The sequence below is a fragment of the Lepidochelys olivacea genome, assembly GCF_965140295.1.
Source record: "Lepidochelys olivacea isolate rLepOli2 genome assembly, chromosome: 2".
Taxonomy (NCBI): domain Eukaryota; kingdom Metazoa; phylum Chordata; order Testudines; family Cheloniidae; genus Lepidochelys; species Lepidochelys olivacea.
Genome location: NC_140412.1, coordinates 180,919,315 through 180,942,310, shown reverse-complemented (window position 1 = coordinate 180,942,310; position 22,996 = coordinate 180,919,315). Strand labels below are relative to the sequence as shown.

At 41.5% G+C, this 22,996-nt stretch overlaps 1 protein-coding gene across 2 annotated transcripts in view; it reads right to left on the bottom strand.

Moving 5' to 3' along the window:
* The window catches only part of ELMO1 (engulfment and cell motility 1), a 417,156-nt gene that overhangs the window by 212,214 nt on the left and 181,946 nt on the right, over window positions 1-22,996 (bottom strand). For both annotated transcript variants that reach the window (XM_084621572.1, XM_084621573.1), the window contains exon 14: window positions 2,468-2,572. In XM_084621572.1, coding sequence (XP_084477698.1) covers window positions 2,468-2,572 — 105 coding nt within the window. The remainder of the gene's footprint in view (window positions 1-2,467; window positions 2,573-22,996) is intronic.

The following is a 22,996-nucleotide window of genomic DNA, read 5'->3' as shown; positions in this document are numbered from 1 at the left end:
CTTCAAGTATCTACACCAAAACCTTCTGCAATACCTACAAATCTTAATTGTTCCCTCTTAGGCCATGTCTACACTACAAAATTAAGTCGATCTAATTTACATCAGCATACCGCTGACACAGTAATTACATCACTTGTGCGTGTCTACACTTTGCTCCTTGTGTCAGCGGTGCACATCCTCACCAGGAGCGCTTCTATTGATTGTACTGTCAGTGTGGGGCATGGTGGGATAGTTCCTAAAAAGCCAGAAACAGTCGACATAAGCAATGCAGTGTCTACATGCATTGTCAACCAAACTACACTGACTTTGACTCTACACCACTCGTGGAGGCGGAGTTATTAAGTAGACGTAGCAGGGCAGTTACGTTGGCGGGAGTGAAATTGAAGTATAGATTGCTTACATAGTTAGGTCAACATAAGCTGCCTTAAGGGTATGAAGAAAGACAGAAGGACAGTAATGGGAAAAAGAAATCCAGACTCACCCTCAAGATGTGTGCATCAATAGCTTCAGCAGTCACATGTTCTTATCAGAGCAGCCCTGCCTCCCTTACCCATGGTGTCTTTGTCCATAGCTCTCATGTAGTTTGTCACAATGAAGGGTATGTCTGCACTGCAGCTAGACACCCACAGCTGGCTCCTGCCACCTGATGGGGCTCAGGCTGCAGGGGTGTTTAATTGTGGTGTAGCTGTTCCGGCTCGGGATGCAGCCCAAGCTCTGGGACCCTCCCACCTCGCAGGGTCCTAGAGCCTGGGCTCCAGCACAAGCCCAGACATCTACACTGCAATTAAACGGCCCTGCAGCCCAAGCCTGCCGCAGGTTTTTAATTGCATTGTAGAAATACCCTAAGAGTAGCATATTTAAACAGAGGTTAATTATGCGTGAAATGCTAAATCCCATTCTTAATATAGTACTTGCAAAATAAAGATGAATATAAGAAAAATAAATGAAATGTTGTGACTATATTTATTAAGTAGAAAATTTCTCCCCAATTTTAAACTCTATTTAGGTTGCTTAAAAATTATGGCATACTCTCTTAATTGGGATCATAGGCTGTCCATTGGAGTGCCCCAGTAAAGAGTATTCTACTCTAGGGCTCAGATTTTCAAAGGGGTATATGAATTTCAATGGGAGTCGGTTGCCTAATTCTCTTTAGAGAATAAAATAGATTTCAACATATAGTCTTAGTTCTGTTTCTTTCAAAACTGACTTTCTAATATGTAATAATGTTTTAGGGGTTTTTTTGTACTGAGTTTAATATTCATTGCACTCCATGTTACTGCTGCATTCTTTAATGGCCACATTAGATGTAGGCTGATAGAGAGAGGTCTTTAAAGGGCAGCTCTTATTGTCTCCTATTATGGTGACATTCTGCTTATGGGTCATCATTGGACTAGATGTCAGCATGCCCTTTGCAAACCTCTCAAGGCTTTGGTATTATTCTGTTTTATGCAAAGCTGTAGGTTAATGAATACACTTTAAAATTCACTTTTAAATGGAGCTTTCCACGTAACATATTTCATATTCCTCTTAGAATTTTTTTTAAACTAACAATGATATATATGCCTATTTTTCTTCTTGTATTTAGTCTTCTTTAAATAGGTCTCTTCTTCTCTGCAATTATGCCATTTAGCTGTGCCAACTATCTCAGGAATACTTAATGACTTTCTGGACTTCCGCTGTATTGATTTTCTCATCCTCCACTCACTTATAGTAGGTAGGCTTATAGAGGGGAAAATATTCAGTTTCAGGAATATAAAGAGCAGAATGTCCACATGCTGAGATTATTGTCTGTTCAACGCCTCTATATATAAGGAAACAACATATAACTCATTGCTATCAAACTGTCTTTAGAATAACTAATTAAGAGTAGGAGTGGGCAGGAACTGGGGGAGCAGGAGCGGAGCGTGCAGAGTGAATCATGCTTCGGCTCTCCCTGTGTCCAGATGAAATATATCATTTCCAATAGCTTCCTAGCAGGAGTGCCTTAATCCCTAGGACACTGTTGATAAGGTCAGTTGACAAGGTGTATTAGACAGACACTAGAGGAATCTTTACCTGGGGAGCCAAGGTCAGTTTTTGGCAGGGTTAATTGCCTGGAGCAGGACAGAGAATTCTGCTTCTTGAGGAAAAAAAAGAAAGAAAATCTGCATATTTTTTACAGAATCTTTCAGATTTTACTTCATACATAACACAAGGCATAAACTTATTTTCCCCCTTCCTTTGCAGGTCACTCTACAAAACAAAGGCCATTAATACTAGTTGAATCAGACATACAATAGTGGCGCATTCACGTAAAGCTTTCACAGAAAGCGGTGGTGTTCTGTGCCCTGTGGTTTTCTGTTCAGTTGTTAATTACTCTTTGTGATGTCAGGATCCCATCTGTTTTCCTGGGATTATGATTTAAAAATATGAAATAATCTGTGAGAGCTGTGAAACTAAAATGTGTGAAGTGGGAAAGAACCCTTACCCGGATATATGCATCCTGGTGGTGTTTGGCAAAGTACAGCATGTTGTCAAGGGCTAGCATTCCTGGAGGAGTTTGTGTAAAATCCATTGCTGGGTTTACATGATTCTGTGAAAAAGATAAAGAGTTTACACTATAAATATCTACACAAAAGCCATCAACCTCATTATTATTATTCATTCGCATTACCATACTGCCTAGAAGCCCCAATCATGGACCAGCACCCCACTGTACTGAGCACTGCATAAATACAGACCAAGGAGATGGTCCATGGCCTAAAGAGCTCACAGTCTAAAGACAGTTATTATCACTGGCATGTTAATCTCGTAGTTCTATAATTATACAAGGTTGACTTTTCAAACGCAGAAATGACTTAGGAGCACAAATCCCACAGAAAGTCAATGGGACTTGTGTTCCTAAGTCATTCAGGTGGTTCTGAAAATCCCGCCCACAGCATTATTTCTTACATTTAATAAACATATGTGGATAAATACATATGGGTATAAACTGACATATACCTGTATGTCCAACAATACAGTACCTATGGCAGGGGTTCTCAACCTTTTCCCTTCTGAGGCCCATTCAACATGCTATAAAAACCCCACAGCCCCCCTGAGTCACAATAATGGGTTTTCTGCATATAAAGGCCCAGGGCCGGTGTTAGGGGTAGCAAGCAGGCCAATTGCCTGGGGGGCCTCATGCCACAGGAGACCCCGCAGAGCTACATTGCTCAGGCTTTACTTTCAGCCTCAGGAGGTGGGGCTCAGGCTCCAACCTCATGCAGCAGGCTTTCTGCCTTGGGCCCCAGCGAGTCTAATGCTAGTCCTGCTTGGCAGCCCCCCCGAAACCTGCTCGTGGCCCCCCAAGGGGCCTCGGACCCCTGGTTGAGAACCACTGACCTATGGGACCATATCAAAGATGTAATGAAGATGAGTGAAAGTTACTTAGTTCAGTAGGTAATGCTTAAAATAGACTGAGTTGGCTCTCATGACCTGCACATAAAGGGTCATGAGGAGAGCTGTGCAAATTTTAGCAGCCTCACTTTGCAGGGGTTCTTGTAAGCATTCTCTCAGGTTTCTGAATTTCTGAACATCTGAATTTCAAATCTGTGCTTAGAGGTTGAATGAATCCAAAAACTCGCAGCAAAACACAGTCGAAACCAGGTCAAACTTGGCAACTTCCAGACCAAGCTGCAAAAACCTTTAATTTCACATGCTTTGGAAGCAAAACCACATATCTGTGCAGGTTTGCTAGTGAATCTTTTGATTAAGGAGATATGAAATGTATGTTTTAAATAAGTTCCATGGAATTCAAGGCTTATGTAAATGTGAACTTTTGCAGAGTTCTAGACAACAGTACTTCACAGCTCTTAAAAGTAACTTTTAGAAGCTTCTCACAACGGAGAAGACCCAAGGGTATAAAACCATCTGAAATTCTTATTTTTCATTACAGAGTCTCATCAGGACCTCCTTTTCAGTGTCTTTGGGCTTGTCTGCGCTTAAAACAATGCATCTGTGCTGCTGTAGCACTTAAGTGAAGATGTTACCTTCACTGGTGCGGTTCTCCTGTTGGCGTAGGTTCTCCAAATCCCTGAGGCCTGGTCTACACTGGGGTGGGGGATCAATCTAAGATATGCAACTTCAGCTACGAGAATAGCATAGCTGAAGTCGACGTATCTTAGATCAACTTAGAATCACTTACTTCGCGTCCACGCAGCGCGGGATCGACAGCCACTGCTACCCCGTTGACTCCGCTTCCGCCTCTCACCGTGGTGGAGTTCCGGAGTGGACAGCAGAGTGATCAGGGATCGATTTATCGCATCTACCCGAGACGCGATAAATTGATCCCTGATAGATCGATCACTACCCTCCGATCTGATCAGTGGCCTGAGTCTACGCCAGGGGTTAAGTTGGTTTAACTGCATCACTCAGGGTTGTAGATTTTTCACATCCTGCGTAACATAGTTATGCCAACCTAATTTCCTGGTGCAGACCAGGCCTTCATTTCCAACATTCTAACATACAGAAATGTCCCCAGACACTCAGAAACAGCATTTCCATTTTACACGACCCAACCGAAAGAGGTTTTAAAAGTGCATTTATGATCACAAAAGTGACTAACAATGACACAGCATTCCTAGTCCATCAATCAACTCTCTGTGTTTATTCAGTCTCATCCACTCACTTCACTAACTTTACTTCTGTTGGCCAGAACATCCAATAAAGCTATAAGAGATTGAGATGGGACTCTACTCCTTTTCTCACATCAACAGAATTGTTAACCCATTTCCATCTGGAAAACCCCTTACTTGTAGATGTATGTGACAAGTTGGCTGTGATCTGTCAATAATTCATATTTGATATGTGAGTAGAAACGCTATCAAGAGGAAACTACACAAAAATAGTTATCCTGTTGCTTTAAGAGACAGATTGAACTTGAGTCAGGCTCACACCTCTAGCCAGGGACAATTGACATACAAACCTAGATTCAAACATTTCGTTATTTTATGTTGAGTAAGGGGCAGTTGATCAAGGGGGCATTTGAAATGCTAGATTTTAAAGAGGTATCTGGGAAATTCCTCTGGAACTAGATGTGAAGGAGGAAAGGTTACAAGATATAGGGGACAATAGCCTTTGTATGGAGAACTCAGGCTATTACAAGAGGTGTCTGAAATTTTTCAAAATTCAAAGAAAAATTTGTTGAAAAAATTAGAATTTTAGAATTTGATTAAAAATTGGGACAAAATTCTCAGGACAATTAAGTCCTGCTTTTCACCAGCTCTAACTATTACACTTTCCCTCAAGTGATACATCTGAACAAATATTATATTGTTGAAATGCTGGTATAAATAATCTCAACTAGCATTCCTGCTATGGTAGCGAATTCTGTCTCGCCCTTAACGTCAAAAATAGTCACATACTATGAAGGACCGCGGAAGCTGAGGACAGGGGAGAGAAAACCAGGTGACATGACTTAGGGTGGTTGAAAGGGCCAGATGGGGGAAAGACAGGGATGTGTAACACTCATTGCCCAGATAGTGATATTGGCTAAATCTAAAGGGAACATATCTAGATGAGCTCTGCAGAATTCCAGAATAGCGGTATGACTAGATTACAATAACACACCCACGGCTGGCTCATATCAGCTGACTTGGGCTTAGACTGTGGGGCTTTAAAACTGCAGTATAGATGTCCAGCCTGAGCCCAGATATCTACCCTGCAGATTTATAGTCCCACAGCCTGAGCTCAAGTCAGCGGACACAGCCCAGCCGTGGGTGTTTTACTGCAGTGTAGACATACCCGAGATGTGTTCTGTAGACTGATTCCTATGTTTAAATCTGATCTGTCTCTGTTTTTTTTTTTAATACATTTTGTTTTGATTCAGACCTCTTGAATCTCAGGGCTCATTTACACACTCTTTTTTTAACCAATTAGTTAAAGTAGCACAACTCCCCTCCAGTGGGCACAGTAATACCAGTATAAAGGAGCTTATAGCACAATAGCTTATTTTGGTACATTTATGGAATTAAGCTATATTGACATAAGCTCCTTTATGCAGGTATAACTGAAGAGGGATTGTGCCACTTTAACTATATCAGTGTGTAAATCAACAGAGTTAAAACTGGTACAAGAACTGCATATAGACCTGCCCTGCTGTTTGGCAATTTCACACAGATTGCAATGGGAAGGCAAAACAGCCTTCCGCCTGTGAGAAGTAGTAATGAAAACAGAGCGTCTGGAGCCTACCCTGCCTGGGACGTGCATTAGGGAGTCCTCTCCTGGAAGGTATGTCCCTTGCAAGACTGGGTTGGGCAGACACACAGGAAACACCTATGTACCCTGCACAATAACTAAGTTTAAGGGACAAAATATAACAGTGTACATCTCAGCGGCACCCTCTCTACACTTACAACATTCTACAAGTGGAGCAGAATGATGTGCATGCCATAGGGAACACAATTTGACCTTCAGATCCCTGGCTGAGTTTGCAAAACTGATAGTTGGGGGAAGGGGACATCTTTGCACTGATAAACTAAGCACATTTAATAGGAAAGGGAACTGCACAATGCCATTCTGACAATCACTTTTTGGAGTATAACTGCATTTTAGGTTAAGTGCTACACATAATTCTCTTCTCTTTGTCTTCAGCTCTAGGGTAGACAAAATGTATGTGGATAAAATACCCTTTCTTGGTAAGCATACAGTATCAACACTAGATCCAGTCCAATTTCTTTAGCTCTTAGCATTTCTTTTGTTGGTATCTACAATGTTAAAACCAACTAATAAGACAGTCAAATAAACATAAGTTAAATACAAATAGCTTATATAGATCAAATTTCTAGCCTGGTTCTGTGATCTTAAGTGACACGGAGACCACAGCAAAGAAATTATAAGCAAGAGAAATCTCACCACGGCTCATTTCTCCAGACAGTGTCTCTTGGCACTGCTTGTTCAGTCAGAAAGCCAGACCTCCATCACTCATCATTTCTCTTTTGTTTGAGTCAAGCCCATCTGCCTACCTAAACTGTGGATCCTAATTTTTAAGTTATCTCCTGCTATGACACTAGGATCCTCAGCTGCTGTAAATCACAGATCAGTGGAGCAATACCAACTGACAACAGCTGATGGAATGTATGACGTGTATGAAACAATACATTTTATTTTCAGTTCTTCAGCAAATCAGGAAACAAAATAACTGACATTTTATTAAAACATAATGATCTCCTTCTCTGAACATGTGTTGAGTGTTTATGGTTGAAAATAAAGAGGGTTTAAGATAAAGATACCAAACTAAACTATCTAAAATATTGTTGTGAATAATTTAAAAAGTATGCAAGCCCCCAATCTAGGACATAATTTATTAAAAACATGAGACACGATGCCCAAGGGAAAATGAACTGCGTCGGTGAATTTTACTCATTGTAGAGAATCAAGAATGGGAAATGCATAGGGAACTGATTTGCTTTGTAGCCTAAAGAAGTTTAGTTCATTTGTAACTTTTTCGTAACAGACTGAAGAACAGTTACATATCTTTCAGTATCTCACCAGTGTGTGCCAACTACAGTTACTGTACTATATATGCTAAAAAATCAGAATAATTGAGAATTTGCTACACAGCGACAGATTCAGGCACAATGCTATCTGGATATGCTACCTTTTGGAGGGGATGTAAATCCAAAATAGAAATGTGGGGCTGGAAAAGACCTTGGGGGGGGTAATCTAGTCTAGCTGCCAGCGCTGAGGCAGGACCAAGTATTCCTAGACCATCCCTGACAGGTGTTTGTCTAACTGGTTCTTAAAAAACTTTTGTGACAGGGATTCTATAATCTCTCTCAGAAGTCTATTCCAGAACTTAACTGCCCTTATTAGAAAGTTTTTCCTAATATCTAAACTAAATCTCCCTTTCTGCACATTAAGACAATTACTTCTATTCCTACCTTCAGTGGACATGGAGAACAACTGATCCCCATTCTCTTGATAACAGCCCTTAACATATTTGAAGACTTATCAGGTACCCCCTCCATCTTCTTTTTTTAAGATTAAAGATGCCCAGGTTTTTTAACCTTTCCTCATAGGTCTAGTTTTTCTAAACATTTTATAATTTTTGTTTCATTCCTCTGGATTGTCTCACAATTTGTCCACATCTTTCCTCAAGTGTGGCAGCCAGAATTGGAGACAATACTCCAGCTAAGGCCTCACCAGTGCTAAGTAAAGCAGGACAATTACCTCCCCTATCTTACATGCAACACTCCTGTTAATAGAAAAGGAGTACTTGTGGCACCTTAGAGACTAACCAATTTATTTGAGCATGAGCTTTCGTGAGCTACAGCTCACTTCATCGGATGCATACCGTGGAAACTGCAGCAGACTTTATATACACACAGAGAATATGAAACAATACCTCCTTCCACCCCACTGTCCTGCTGGTAATAGCTTATCTAAAGTGATCATCAAGTTGGGCCATTTCCAGCACAAATCCAGGTTTTCTCGCCCTCCACCCCCCCACACAAATTCACTCTCCTGCTGGTGATAGCCCATCCAAAGTGATTTTATCCAACTAGAATTACAGTTGGATAAAACATTATTTGTTTTCCATCCTAAACTGTTGTATTGTGCTACTGGTTGCTTTTTAAAAGCAGCCACCTTCCACCCAAGGGGTGGACATATTTCAGTGTCAGGAGTATCCTCATACATGGCATAATAGTGTCTATGGTACAGTGTAATAATGGTGTACTGTCTATTGGAAATTGTTGACTTTTGAATAGCAACCACTATTTCCTTATTTTACTCCTAACCACGTTATCTTACATTTCTTCACTCTGTGGTGTATAAGCAATGTTAAATTTGAATCCGGGGCGGGGGGTGGTGGAGCCTTGCAAATTGGCTGTGAGAGGTGCTGGACCCCATTACCACTATTCTCCACATGAAGACCATACTTGAGTTTTCTGCAGCTCAAAGAAGAGAAGTTATTTGGTGGGAACACAGGGAGAGATGGAGGACCTTGAGTCTTCCCCTTAAAGACCAGCAATAGGGTTGTGCCCAGGAAAGAAGCTGGAACCTCTTGGGAAAGTCATTATAGTCAGTCTCACAAAGTTTGTATAGCTTTTATATAAGAGTCCAATCTGGTGAGTGCTTACCTGAATGAAACCACTAAACTTTTAAAGTTGAATGTTATTAGTTACGACTGGAAGTGGCTGAAAGTTTTCCACGGAGAAAAGAACAGTATTTTCTCAAAAATGTTGGTGAAAAATACCCATTTTCTGGCTAGCACTTGGTGTTATTTTTGTGAGACAGAACTGGTCATCTCCCCCAACCCTGAACAGCTTCCACTATATGTTCCCTTTTTCTGTTGTACCCAAACCAATTCTCAAGGCATAGAAAGAAAAAACAGGATAATCAATTAGCTCTGAATTGCTGGTGCACCTAAATTAAAATCTTCCTTAGGTCAAATGTGAAAATTAGATTGGCATATACATGGCCGGTAGTTGACCTTTGCTCAGGAAGAATTCTGAACAGAGATGGCATGAATGTTGCAAATTAGGTATATGGTACATTGACATAATTGAGTAGGGAACATTTCACAGTGACTGACTCATTCTAAAAACATCAGTGAATACCAAACCCCATACCTGAGCCTTTTCCTAATTACTTCCCACCTCTTCAGAACAAAGCATTTCCACATCTTCACCTTAACAGAGTAATTATTTTAACCAACAAATGTGTGTACACAGAAAGTACTACACAGAAAATACATTTGTGAGGAGGTATTAGATTAAAGTTCTTAAGGAGGAGCAACCGAGACTTTTAATTTAACTGTACCATATCTTAAAAGGTTAGGCACAAGTTTCACAATACAATTTAATGAGATGGGACAGTGGTATCAGGATTTTTAACAGCCGACATTCTAGAAAAAAGAAACTGAGAAATAATAAAGAGAATATTCTCCTTGATATCTCTCAAAATGTGTATTTTGATATTACCAAGCTTTCTCTGATTTTTTCATTCTACCACAGTGACATTGTAGACAAAGGGAACATTTACCTGGAGGACTGTTGAATAAAAATACAGCATATCTTGAGTCAGATGTCTCTAAACTCAAAATTCAAGAGGATCGTTTACCAATGAAAATTGTATATATTTATAATAGTTAAAATACTTTTAGCATGAGTCATTATGTGATACACAAACAATCTAATGAACTCCCCTATGTTTCTATTAGCTAAAATTTTAACATAGACTTGCAAAATTGTTTGCCCACTTGCAGCGGGTTTTCAGGGGAGATGGAGGGCTGGCGGTGGTTTGCTAGCATGTAAAACATTGTTCGTTTTTTCAGTATCATCATGCAGGCAAAGGGTGTACCTGGGCTGGTAAATTTTTATGATGGATTTGTAAGGCTTATTAATAACATGCGTATGCTATTGTCTAAAAATAAAACTTACTTGAATAGATCTAATGCATGTAACTGTCTTTCTTGACAGATTTTGGACTCATCAACTCAACAGACCTGTCAATCTGCAAAGAAATTATGACCTCCCCTCAGCATCTCCCTCTCAAAACAAAACAACCCCCCTCCACACCCAAAACAAAACAAAAAGTATTGTTTGAAATCTGACCCCGATAGACTCCAAAATCATTGGGTCAGATTCTCAGCTGATACAAATCAGCATAGCTCCACTGACATCTGTGGAGAATCTGTCCCTTTATGTTATTTTTTTAAGAAAAGAGACAAGTTTATGATCAACATTTCAAAAATGTGAAGGTTAAGCTTACGTGACCTACACAGAGGCATCAGATTAAGCATACCAGTGCAATGCAACGTGCAGTATTGCATGGGTTTCTGAGTTTAGCTAATTACATTTTATCAGCATGTTTTAAAACTCCCATGTGGCTCCAGTTCAGCTGTACATACAATTTATACAATAGTTTTACTGTTCCACTGAGTTAGCTCTCTGGACGTGACACTCTGTACCTAAAAGTAGCACCCTGGAACCACCATATTCAACACTGTCAAAGGATTATGACATAGTATGATTACAAAATATGCCTTGTGAGATATCATTTTTAAGTATGATTTGCTGAACAAAAATATCCTGTTGGATTGTATGTACTATCATTGTATGTGAAGTTATGAGGTATTGAGATATAGATAGATATAGATACATTACTGAAATATGTTGTGAGATGGGAACACCCACAACCAGCCTTTCAGTTACAATAAAGGAGTTATTAAAGGCTCATCAACACCCAATGTACTTTCCCAGAGACTTCTTGGAGAAGGGAATTACGCAATGGAAACTGCTTGACCAATGGGGACGAACTGACACCCCCATGTCACAGCCAGGATCTTTCTAAGAGCTGAAAAAAGGTATAAAAAGAGAGACAGTGACATCATCACTTGGCCTCTTCCACATCCCCTCCCCTCCCCTCCCCTCCCGCCACCCCACCTCAACACCTGGAGGAATGTCTGGAAGAAAAGGACTTTGAACTGACGGAATTTAGTCTCAGGCTGGAAAAGGGTCCAGTCTGTGTACTGAAGAACTGTAAGCTGCCTGTACCATCTGCTGGGGTAAGAAAAGCTGTTAGATTCAGCTCTTGCTTTGTCTAAAAGTTTAGGATTATGAATGCATGTTTACTTTTTAATTTTCTTAAGATAACAAATTTCTGACCAGTATGCATACCACTTATAATCACCTTAAATCTATCTTTCTGTAGTTAATAAACTTATTCTAATATTTTATCCTTACCAGTGAGTTTGTCTAAAGTGCTTGGGAAGTCTGCTCAGGTTACAAAGGCTGGTGCATATCCACTTTCTTTTGATGAAGTGGCAAACTAGATAATAAACTTACACTGGCCAGGCTTCTGACCAGTGCAAGACAGTACAGTTCTTGGATGCAAGACTGGGAGCTAGGTGGTATTGGCTGGAGCCTCCCTACCGATGGTTCATGAGTGGCTGGGAGATGATTTATGCAACTCAGTTGAGTGTCCCCCTACCTATGGATAGTTGTCTGCATGCAGTGCCTGTCAGAGGCTTGTAGCTTGACATCAGCATCACAGTGTGATAGGTAGCACAGGCTGGTGGATAAGGAGGGCTCAGCAGACCAACAACCCAGATTGCACCCCAGGGACCTCGTTACACTGGGTCTTGATTTCTAAGCCTACTGGCTGTAACAGAACTTTTTAAAAGAAAAGGAACAGAAAATGGACTTTGTGCCATTGCACTGCCATGTCGTCTCACGATATATGATATAACTCCTAATCACCCCTTTGGCTTTCTTTTAGAAAGCAGTTGACTGACTTTTAAAATCTGACAGGCACTAAGCACTCCATCTGAACAGGTGGCTTTTTGATATTTAAAACAAAACAGGTTTCAAAACAAGTGAGATTAACATTTAAGAAGTGGATACAGCTCATGTAGTTTCATGATGTTTCAAACAAATCAAGGGTTCATCTCCATTACAATTACTTGTCCTCTCTTTGGCTTCAAGAAGCATCACTAAACATCTCAGACTCCACCAAACTCAGCAGAGTAGCTAAGACCTGGCCTACACACAGTTATTGTGTACATGTAACTACTTTGGTTAGGCATGTGGTGACACTAATACAACCCCCTCATGTGGATGCATTTATTCCAGCATAAAGGCACTTTATACCAGAATAGTTTATTCCCCTTCCTATATGGGAATAGCTATACTGATATAAGCCCATTTAGACCAATATAGCTGTGTCCACACTAGGAGGTTGTACTGCTTCAACTATACTGATATAAAGTAGTACAGCTTTTGTGTGCAGACAAGGCTTAACATATCAATCCCTCTACTGTTTGAACCGAATAATTAGCAGAGGAGGATGGGGAAGGGGGCATAAATTAGTTGGACCCAGGGGGATTATCCTCCATGTGTGTCTTAAACTACATTCTATTTGCTTTAATCTGGCACATCCCTGAGAAAAATTTGTTCCTCAGAGATATGTTTACAAGCCAATGACAAAGAGAATTGTGCCTGTTTACAGGAGGGATTGGGAGTGTGGGGGATGAACTCCGACAGAGGGAAATGGATTCCCTATTCTTCCCATCTGTACAAAAACACTCAGGGTTTCCTCTAAGCTTTGATTGTGATCCCACAAACTTGAAGCCAATAGGGTATAAGAAAAACAACAATAATATACAGGGTGTCACACAGCTATCCAGAAAGATTGCAACTGAGCGGAATTCTATGCAACTTGAGCCCTGCCTACCTTAGAGACTGCCTCTCTCCCGGTGCATGTCTGAGGCAAGTTCTTCAAGTATACAGCTTATACAAGTATAACACAAACCCTCTACAAAAGAGATATGTCTGCATATGTGGTTCAGTAAAGTTGTAGTTATGCATTGTGATGCATTACAATGTAGTTCCTAACACCACCCACCTAGTTTAAATGGCTGTTTGGCAGGAGTCCTCAACTCTGGAATTTACTTTGGCCCCTAGCACTATTTGTGTATAATGCAAGGCCTATCTGTTTTTGCAAGCTTTTCCAAGAGAAGAGAATGGGGTCAAGTAGAGGTTGGAATGGATGGGCTGGGCAAGAGTTTTTCGTGGACATTAAAAGCAATTTGTAAAATGTTGCGTTTCATTATTCTGAATTTTGAATGTGCCGTAAGAGATTATTGATTAGTGCACTTTAAAAATATAAACAAAACAATCCAAATGATAAATCATTCCTCATGCTCCCATCCAAGAAAATTTATGCTACAGAGCTTCAGCTCATAAGCATAACTCAAACGACCACCAAAATCACATCAGCTACTATGCATAATCTGAGCTGAACCAAGGACGGAAAACTAAAACATATACAAATAATTTGAATAATAAAATGTATTTGGCCTCCCTATCTTAAAGGCACATTGAAAGATTCTTTGCTCTGGTCCCAATCTGGCATTCTGTTTCACTTACTACAGCTGATGCTATCAAAAACGTGCAATAGTAAATAGCTGCACTCACTGCAGGTGAGAGTATCCACCATCAGCAGTAGCAGAGGAAACAGAAAGGAAAGAAATGAGGCAAAATTATTTTGTTTTAAACTATATTTGCAATATTTAAGTGATCATAATGAACAAGAACTAAACCTGGGCACAACCAAAAAAAGGAAGGTTACTTAACTTATGGTAACGAGCTCTTGGAGATGCATGGTCCCTAATGGTATTTACTGTGAGATGAGCACACATTCCATGCGCCTGACACCAGAAACTCTTCAATAGCAGCATACATCGGTCTGTGCCAGCTCCCTTCACTTCCTTGTGCTTCGAATCAAGGGTCTAAAAGGTGGGATGGAGGGGAGGGTCTCTCCATTTCCTGCTCTTCTACAAATCAAGAGAGGATCTGAGCAAAAGGGAAGGGGGTGGATGGTGAATACCCATAGGGACCATACATCTCCAAGAACTCAGGTTACGATAAAGTAAGTAACCCTCCTTTCTTCTTCGAGTGCTGGTCCCTATAGGTATTCATTGTGGAGGATTCCCAAGTAATGCTCATTGAGGAGAAGGGTGCAAGGAAGTGCTCTGAACTATGTATTGTAGGATGGCTAAACCAAAGGACGCATCCTTGGCAGAAGCCTGAATGAGGGACAATGCCTAGTTAATGTCTGAATGGAACCCCATCCCATAGCTGGAATTCCTTACAAGGAAGCTACCTAAGCAACCGGAGCTCTAGCTGACAGACTGTGGAGAAGGTGGTCCCATAAATTCATAACAGCATATACAGGTGGAAAGCCAAGTAAACAGTCTTTGGGAAGAGATTGCTTCCCCTTTCATTCTTTCAGTGATGGTGACGAATAATTTTGGAGACGTTCAAAAAGGCTTTGTCTTGTACAGATAAAAGGCTAGACTCCTGCATACTCTAGGGCAGGAGTGGGCAAACTACGGCCCGTGGGCTGGATCCGGCCCCTCAGGGCTTTGGATCCGGCCCGCGGGATTGCCCCCCATGGTGCCACAGGCCCTGCGCCACTCTCATAATCAGCCAGCACCACGTCCGTGCGGCCTGACCGGGGGGGGGGGGGGGGGGGAGAGAAGGGGGGGCACAGAGGGCTCCGTGCATTGCCCTTGCCTCCAGGCACCACCCCCTGCAGCTTCCATTGGCCAGAAACAGGGAACTGCGGCCAATGGGAGTTTCGGGGGAGGTACCTGGAGGCACGGCAAGGGCAGCGCACGGAGCCCTCTGCCCCCACCCCCAGGGGCCGCGCAGGGTTGTGGTGCTGGCTGCTTCCCGGAGCAGCGTGGGGCCACCCCAGAGCCTGCCCTGGCCCCGATGTGCGCCGCTGCCACCCTGGAGCCACTTTAGGTAAGCGGTGCCAGGCCGGAGCCCAAACCCCTCCTGCACCCCAAACCCCTGCCTTGAGCTCACCCCTCCTGCACTCCAACCCCCTTCCCTAAGCCCCCTCATACATCCCGCACCCCTCCTCTGCCCCATTCCTTTGTCCTGAGCCTGTTCCTGCACACCACAACCCGCAGTCCCTCCTGCACCCCAACCCCCTGCCCTGGCCCTGCATACAATTTCCCCACCCATATGTGGCCTTCGGCCCAAAAAGTTTGCCCACCCCTGCTCTAGGGAGTGGAGCCTCCCATCCTCTCTATTATTGTGAGGCTTTGGTTAGGAGATGGGCAGATGAATGGTCTGATTCAGGTGAAATCCAGAAGGGACCTCAGTGTTCATCTTTGTAATTAAAATGCAATGATTAGAGTACCTTTTATGATAACAATGGTGTTTTCCTTTAAAGAGGAGGAAGAAAATCATTAAATGAATGTATGAGAAACTACTGCAACAAAATGAACATAAAATAATAATAATTAGAATTTGCCTGTGGGTATGATTCTATCAGGAACTCACAAGGGAAATATACAGGATATTGCTGCACTTCATCACTCAGACGATTCTGGATACAATTTTGAATGGATTAATCCTCTCTCTCTCCCCCTCCATTTGTATGGTGGTAGCACCAAGGAGCCCAAGTGATGGACTAGGGCCCTACTGTACTAGGCACTGTAGAAACGGAACATAAAAAAAGACAGTAGCCATTAATGTAGAGAGTTATTCTTTTCATAGAACTGAATGGACTCTGATGATTGTGATGAGAGTGGGTAGAAAGGTGGGGGTGCTTGATGCAGATGTTCTAAGCTACTAGAGAACAATGAGATTTGAGAAACATCCAAAAACCAGTTAATTAAAAAATTGGCAGAAATCTTATTCCCAGCTCCCTTCAGAGACCTCTTCAAAATAAATGATAGATTTTAATTTGGCTTTTCTTTGTCAGCAAACTGACACTGCAGCTGTGTGCAAAAGGAATGGGTCACATTGTATTTCATTCAAACGAAAGTTCAGAGATGTGTCAGCATCGTGCGTGCAAATACTCCATTTCAAAATGGATCGGCCACGTGAATTTACCAGGTGCCTGGGAGACACACATAGTAGCTGTCGAAACTCGGCACCAGGCGAGAAGTTAAAATATTATCCATGGCTAGACATATAGACCCAAGATCCCAAGGCTAACAAAGTTTACGGGCACCACAGAACTGCGATTTACACAGAGCCATTTGTTTTATTATCTGTGACCAGGTCAAGCTTCCACTAACCAAGACAGACAGACCGAAAACTATTCCACAGCAAAGTAACTGTAAACAACTCTGATATCCTATCTGTGGTCTTAAGTCACTATATGAAGTTAATAGTTCTACAATCAAATCCTTGTCTCCTACCTAAGTACAAGCAGCCAAGCTCAGCACAGTGAGGGGTTGCATGGGGGTTGGAGGAAAGAATACAGTCCCTACTCACAAAGTCTAGGAGCAGCCACTACTATAGTCCTGAGGTGACAATAGCCTATGCCCACCCCGCAGTGCACATACATAGTCAGGGGGTAAAGGCTGGTGGATCCATTTATTACTGGATTCAATTAGCCTTACCTCCAGTTCTCTCCTGGCCTACTATACAAGAATGCAGAAAGCCCCCCACGCAGAGCTTGGCTCTGCAATAAACCTTTTGCATGGAGTCACAGACTAGCTGGCCCTTTAAGGCAAGATAGGCTCAGCCTAGCCCACGGTCTAGCAGATACCCATCAGTCCTGCCCCTTGATTTAGACTTGTAGAGGCAATAATTGATCCCAGCTCATTGTAATGGAGTTAGAGTGAGTGACCTCACCTTCAGGGGACAACTTAAACAGAGTGGAGCTCAGCTGAGGGGAGACGACCTGGGAGAAAGCAGTTAGGGAGCTGCCCCTCATTCTGGGAGGGGTCTGGGGTAGACACACTGAGAAAGGCCACAGGGACAGAACTGACCCTTGTGGTAGGCAATGGAAAGGAGACAAGACCCAGGGAGAGACTGCAGAGGAGGCAGGACTCTCCTTGGAGAGAAACCCACAGGAGGCGGAGTTAGGGTCTACAACAGGTGGAAGAGACCCACAGGGAGCAGAGCAAGCTCTTCTGGAGGGTGGCTTGAGACAGGGTTTGTAATTGGAAGGAGAAGACTTCAGTAGTGTCAGGGAGGCAGAAGAATTATCCAGATGTGTTTCGATTTTCATCTGGACCTTCTGCTTAACCCAAAAAGAGACTGAACTTTCCGTGACTTGGCTGACGGGCTGAGCCCCAGGAGACTCAGTGAAAGGCAGATGGCCTGCAGGAAGTACTGGAGCCATGGACACCAGCAACATTGCACACGGATGCAAGAGGGCACTCCACAGGTGAGTGTGCCCTCTGTATGTGGACTTCCCGCTTTGGGAAATGGGAACCACACCATTTCTCCTATACACGCAGCCCTCTCCAGACACAAAGAGGGCAAGATTTGTTCTTAAATTTAGGATGCTAACAGATAGTGGGTGAAACACCTTTCAGAGGAGTAGATTTCATCATCTGACCTGGAAGATATTTAACTAAGCACATTTTAAAACTACAGCATTCAGAAACTGGCCCTGATGTCATTCTTCTCTTTGGGAAAGGCTGTTTCAGCACTTAATGCACCTCTCACTCTTCCCATTCTATTAACTATTGTACAAGCCATAAAGTGTGGAAAGTTTGTGGAACAGATTCGGGTGGGGGGCACCATCTCCTCCTGATTGGAACTCTTCGAAAGTAAACATTGTCCAAACTATACATGGTTGAGTTCTTCACATTCCTCTAATTTTCAGGTGTGTGCATTAAACCACAAGTGCACGCACACACACACAGAGGGAATTACATAGGCCTAGAGAAGATTTGGATTGTTGCAATATTTCAATATAAGTTAAATTTACATTCATTACAGGAATCAAATATTTAGTAACTATTAAGCTGCATTAGAGTTTAGTGTGGAAACGGTTATGAAATGTAAGTCTTGCAAGACAAACAAGGTTGACACTCCAATGAAAACAAGAGAGATGAAATTAGGTGCAACTGGCTTTTTGGGACCAGTTTCATCCTCTTAGCTGTTCCTTCTGCCATTTCTGGAGGAGGCAGTATATCATATCTGGAAAGATTTCCCAAGATACAGGCCTAATTCTAGACGGTAGCATGTTATTAGGTGCTTACAGAGGTCCTCTGTTGCAGCACAACAACTAACATGTCTATTATTGATGCATTGGAAAACGAAGTAGCCTTCGGTCTCTCATCTGTACTACACTAAACTATGCTATGACCAAGGTAATAAAACCCTGTCTTCCCCAGTGAGATTGTAACTGCAATGTAGATAAGAACTGTGTGGTAAACAAACAAAAAAGAGATGCATTTGAAATGGCATAAAAAGGTACATGGCTCATATGTAGCAAAAGAAATATCCTAATAGCTCTAATTTTATATGTATTTATTTATTTTTGTTACCAAATATTTGTTTACATCAAAGGGGATTTTAAAGTTTTTAATGTTTTTCTCATAATCCATGATGGGAAAAGAAATGAAAGATTCAACAAAAATAATGGTATTTTTAACCCCGTCAAGAGATGGTTTTTCCCTTCCATTAAAAAACACACAATAATTTTGACTTAATTTTACATACTTTTTTCCCCTAATATTCATAAACAGCCCTAAAATGATCAAATAAAGGATTTAAAAGAATTCAAAGAGCTAAAAAATTGGCTTAATCAGATCCAGTTCATTCTCATAATGACACAACCACAAATACTTCATTCTGATTATTTTAAACTTCATCTTTCAAATAACAATAAGAAGGTCACAGAAGATTGGCAGCACATCCAAGTTTCATACTGTCAATTCTCTTTTGTGTTTCTTCTCAACTGAAGGGACATTAAACTGATGCTAAAATGAAATAGTCCCTCCCTCTATAGAGGGCTCATCTAGCAAGGATTCATCAACATTTGATGAAAGACTGGTTGATTCATATTAACAATTTACATTACAAATTGTTAGTTGTTCATTTCCATCTAACAAACAAATCTGGTAAATTGCACACAGCTGTGTTTCAGAGTAGCAGCCATGTTAGTCTGTATTTGGAAAAGGAGGACTTGTGGCACCTTAGAGACTAACCAATTTATTTGAGCATAAGCTTTCGTGAGCTACAGCTCACTTCATCGGATGCAGCTGTATGGTAAACAAGAACAATGGTTTTAACATATGAATTTGCTGACCATGATTACTGGTCACAGTGATAATATTATCAGAGCCATAATGCTCTTGTTAAATAATTATTGGCTCAAAAACACCACCACAAGCTCTATTGTTGGAGAGTCATTCAGAAGACAGGCATCATCTACCAGAAGACTGTGTCAGATTTCCTGTTTGTGAATTTTTTTCTAAGAGACTTTCTTCCAACTTACAAACAGCACCAGTTCCCATGTGTTCCTTTACCGCTGGTTAGGTCTGTGTTCACAGGAAGGCACATTGTTTGTATGGATTTACTAGTCCACTAATGATTTTATCACAAGTCTCACAATATTTGGTGTTTTATATGTCTACATTATGTTGTTAAATCAGACAGACAAAAAGCATTGGCCTACTAAACCCAGGGTTGTGAGTTCAATCCTTGAGGGAACCATTTAGGGATCTGGGGCAAAAATTGGGGATTGGCCCTGCTTTGAGCAGGGGGTTGGACTAGATGACCTCCCAAGGTCCCTTCCAACTCTGATTCTATGAAATCAAAACAATTAAAAAATAAAACAGAAACCCAACATCAATGCAAAGCTAAATCCAAAACCCACAACACAATTCTTTTAAAAGGCATCACAACAAGCAGATTCTGGAGATCATTTACTAATAGCCATGATTGCAGCTCCCACTGATCCAAAAGCTCCCCCTTATTTAAATATGATCACTATAAAACATGGTGAACATTTAGGATCCTAAATTTCAGGATCTAACAAATCACATATACTAAATTGCATCTGCCATCTTGGATTCACTGTTGAGAAACCTTTAAAAAAAAAAAGTGTACAGGTTTTGCTTTCATGGGAAAACACACACATTTAAGTATCCTCTGTGCTCGGCTGATTCTTCAACTGCAAAGGCCCCAATTCTGTACAAGGATCCCCCTGACTAACCAAAATAATATTACAGTTCCCTTAATGCTATGCAGCAGCTAGAGAAAAGTCAATTTGCTGTGGAAGGAACTTGCACCTACATGAGAGAGATGCAAAAGTGTTTCACATTCAGTGTTTCACAAGAAAAAAATTCATTGATAGGACTAAAATAAATTGTACCAGGCTACTTTACTGTCTAACAAGCCGTACTTAGCAAACAGGAGAATTTTGCTATCGTTCACCTTTATTTTTAAAAACATATCATTTTGATGAGACAACTGGCAACATGATCCCTGTTAGTGTTCAACTGAGAAGTGGCAATTTACAGCAAACAACAGTGGTTCTTATTCCTACTATGCTTGAAATGATTCTGTATAACAAATGGTAAGTGAATTGTTCAACGATGTCCATGCAGAACATGAATCTATTATGGAGTTACTGCCCTCTAGTGCTAGCTACCAAAGAATAAGTTTAATACTTGCTTTTAAAATGGGATTCTGCAAATTTGCTAGTAATGTGTGCAATACAAATACAGCGATATCCATTATTTATATTAGAAGCTATATTGAAGCTGAAATTCTAAAGCACGAATGGAAAACAATCCCAAAATATTCTCTACACTATTACTTCCTGTAATGGAATAATATCAGCAGTAAAATCAGTAGCATTCAACTTCCCATTACACCGTGATGAAGGGAATGTGACACACAATGGGATGGCATTGCACACCATATTTCCCATCTGGAAAAAAAATAGCTCAGTGATGCTAAAATACTCATCTTTGTTTTGTAGATTATAAAATGGACACACATTTTTAATTAGGAAACAAAAAGCCCTTTAAAGACTAGTTGCAATATGGATCTAGAATGTGAGATTACAGAATCCAGTACTGAGGTTATCAAATCAGGTATAGATCATGCACCTTCATGCATCTGGTCAGGGCACAGTTCAGTTGCCCTGAAATGAATCTGAATGAGTGACATCATTCTGGGTATCATCTTATCTATATTTTCTTTTCTTCCCCACCTCCCCGCCATTCCAACTTTCATTTTCTCACTTGTTTTTGATTTTGTCACCATTGATTCTGGTTGCCCAATTGGAGATGCAATAAAAAGCCCAAATAGCCTGAAGGCAGGTGGCTTAACAATTTCAGAAAATTAGACCCCTTTAAAGTGACTCAGATTGGACACCCAAAAATGTGGCACCCAAAAACACTGGCTACTTTTGAAAACCTTGGCCATTGAGTAAACTATCTCCAAAAATATGTTACTACAGTAAATGGGGTAAAACAATGGACAGCACCCTACTCAATACCTTCTCTACACCCAAGAGAGAGAGCACCAGTTTGTATTGAATAAACGTGTGCCCTTTGCCAACCTTATTCAGCAGTCGGATAGTCTGATGTAATCATAGTGTAACACATGCATGATTTGGCTGAAACTTGCGAGGTCTTTACAAATGCACCCCAAGTCCCTTCTTCCTGCTGCAGAAGTTTATTTCTGTTGCCACTGGGTCTGAGTACAGAGTAGAGAGTGACACAGAGACAGGGATAGGAGAAGGGAAGCAGTCACCAGCTTGACCTAAGGCAGCATCACCACCAATTCTCCTTAATATTCTCCAAATAAGCTGGGCTCTGGGTGAAGTTACCTGCTGGAGGGGTCTTTTAGAATGTGTGGAAAAGGAATGCTAAGTGGGAAACACTTAATTTGTGAAAACAAAAAGCTCTTTACCCTCCCACAACACCAAATGAACAGCACAAAATTAGCATGTTTCACCACTTCATGCAGAGATGTGAACTAGCTACTGAAAGCAAATGAAAACCAGGAGAAAATGTATAAAATTATGGATGGAACTGGGAGCGCTGCCAAAAGTAAAGGTCACCGGCACCTTCCATTGTAAGACACTGTTCAGGGGTCTTCCATAGCCAGATTTTGAGGACTGTTTCAGCTAAAACTGTTCAGCCATTTCAGAGAGGAAGATTACAGAAAAATGTTATTTTGCTCATATTTAAAGATTTTTTACAACTGTTTTATTAAGAAGTTCCATTGCCCACATACTTGGGAGTAGGGACTTGGCAAGGGGTCATCAGAGGTCAGGGATGTGCCTTTGGGTGTTCCCATGAAAACTTAATCAAATTTGGCCAAGTTGTAAGTGTTTGGATAATTTTTCAGTTTATACTTACTCTGTAGAGCAGTGGTGGGCAACCATGGCCTGCATGCAGCCCATCGGGGTAATCTGATTGCGGGCCGCGAGACATTTTGCTGACGTTCACCCTCCACAGGCATGGCTCCCTGCAACTCCCAGTGGTTCTCTGCTCCTGGCCAATGGGAGCTGCAGGAAGCAGCGGGCTGCAGGGACTGTAGAGACTTGTTAGAGTTTGGCAGCTAAATTCTCCAAAGCTTCTCTCTGCACTGAGCATACTCCAGCTTCTCCCAGCTCCTAGTGTGGACCAGAATGTGTATGCACCATCCCCACAGACAAATAGGAGCAGAGGGGGACTAAGAACAGAGGGATAGGAAGGTTGGATAGCAGGAGATGGACAGGAGCTAGGGTGAGGGGGCAAAGAACA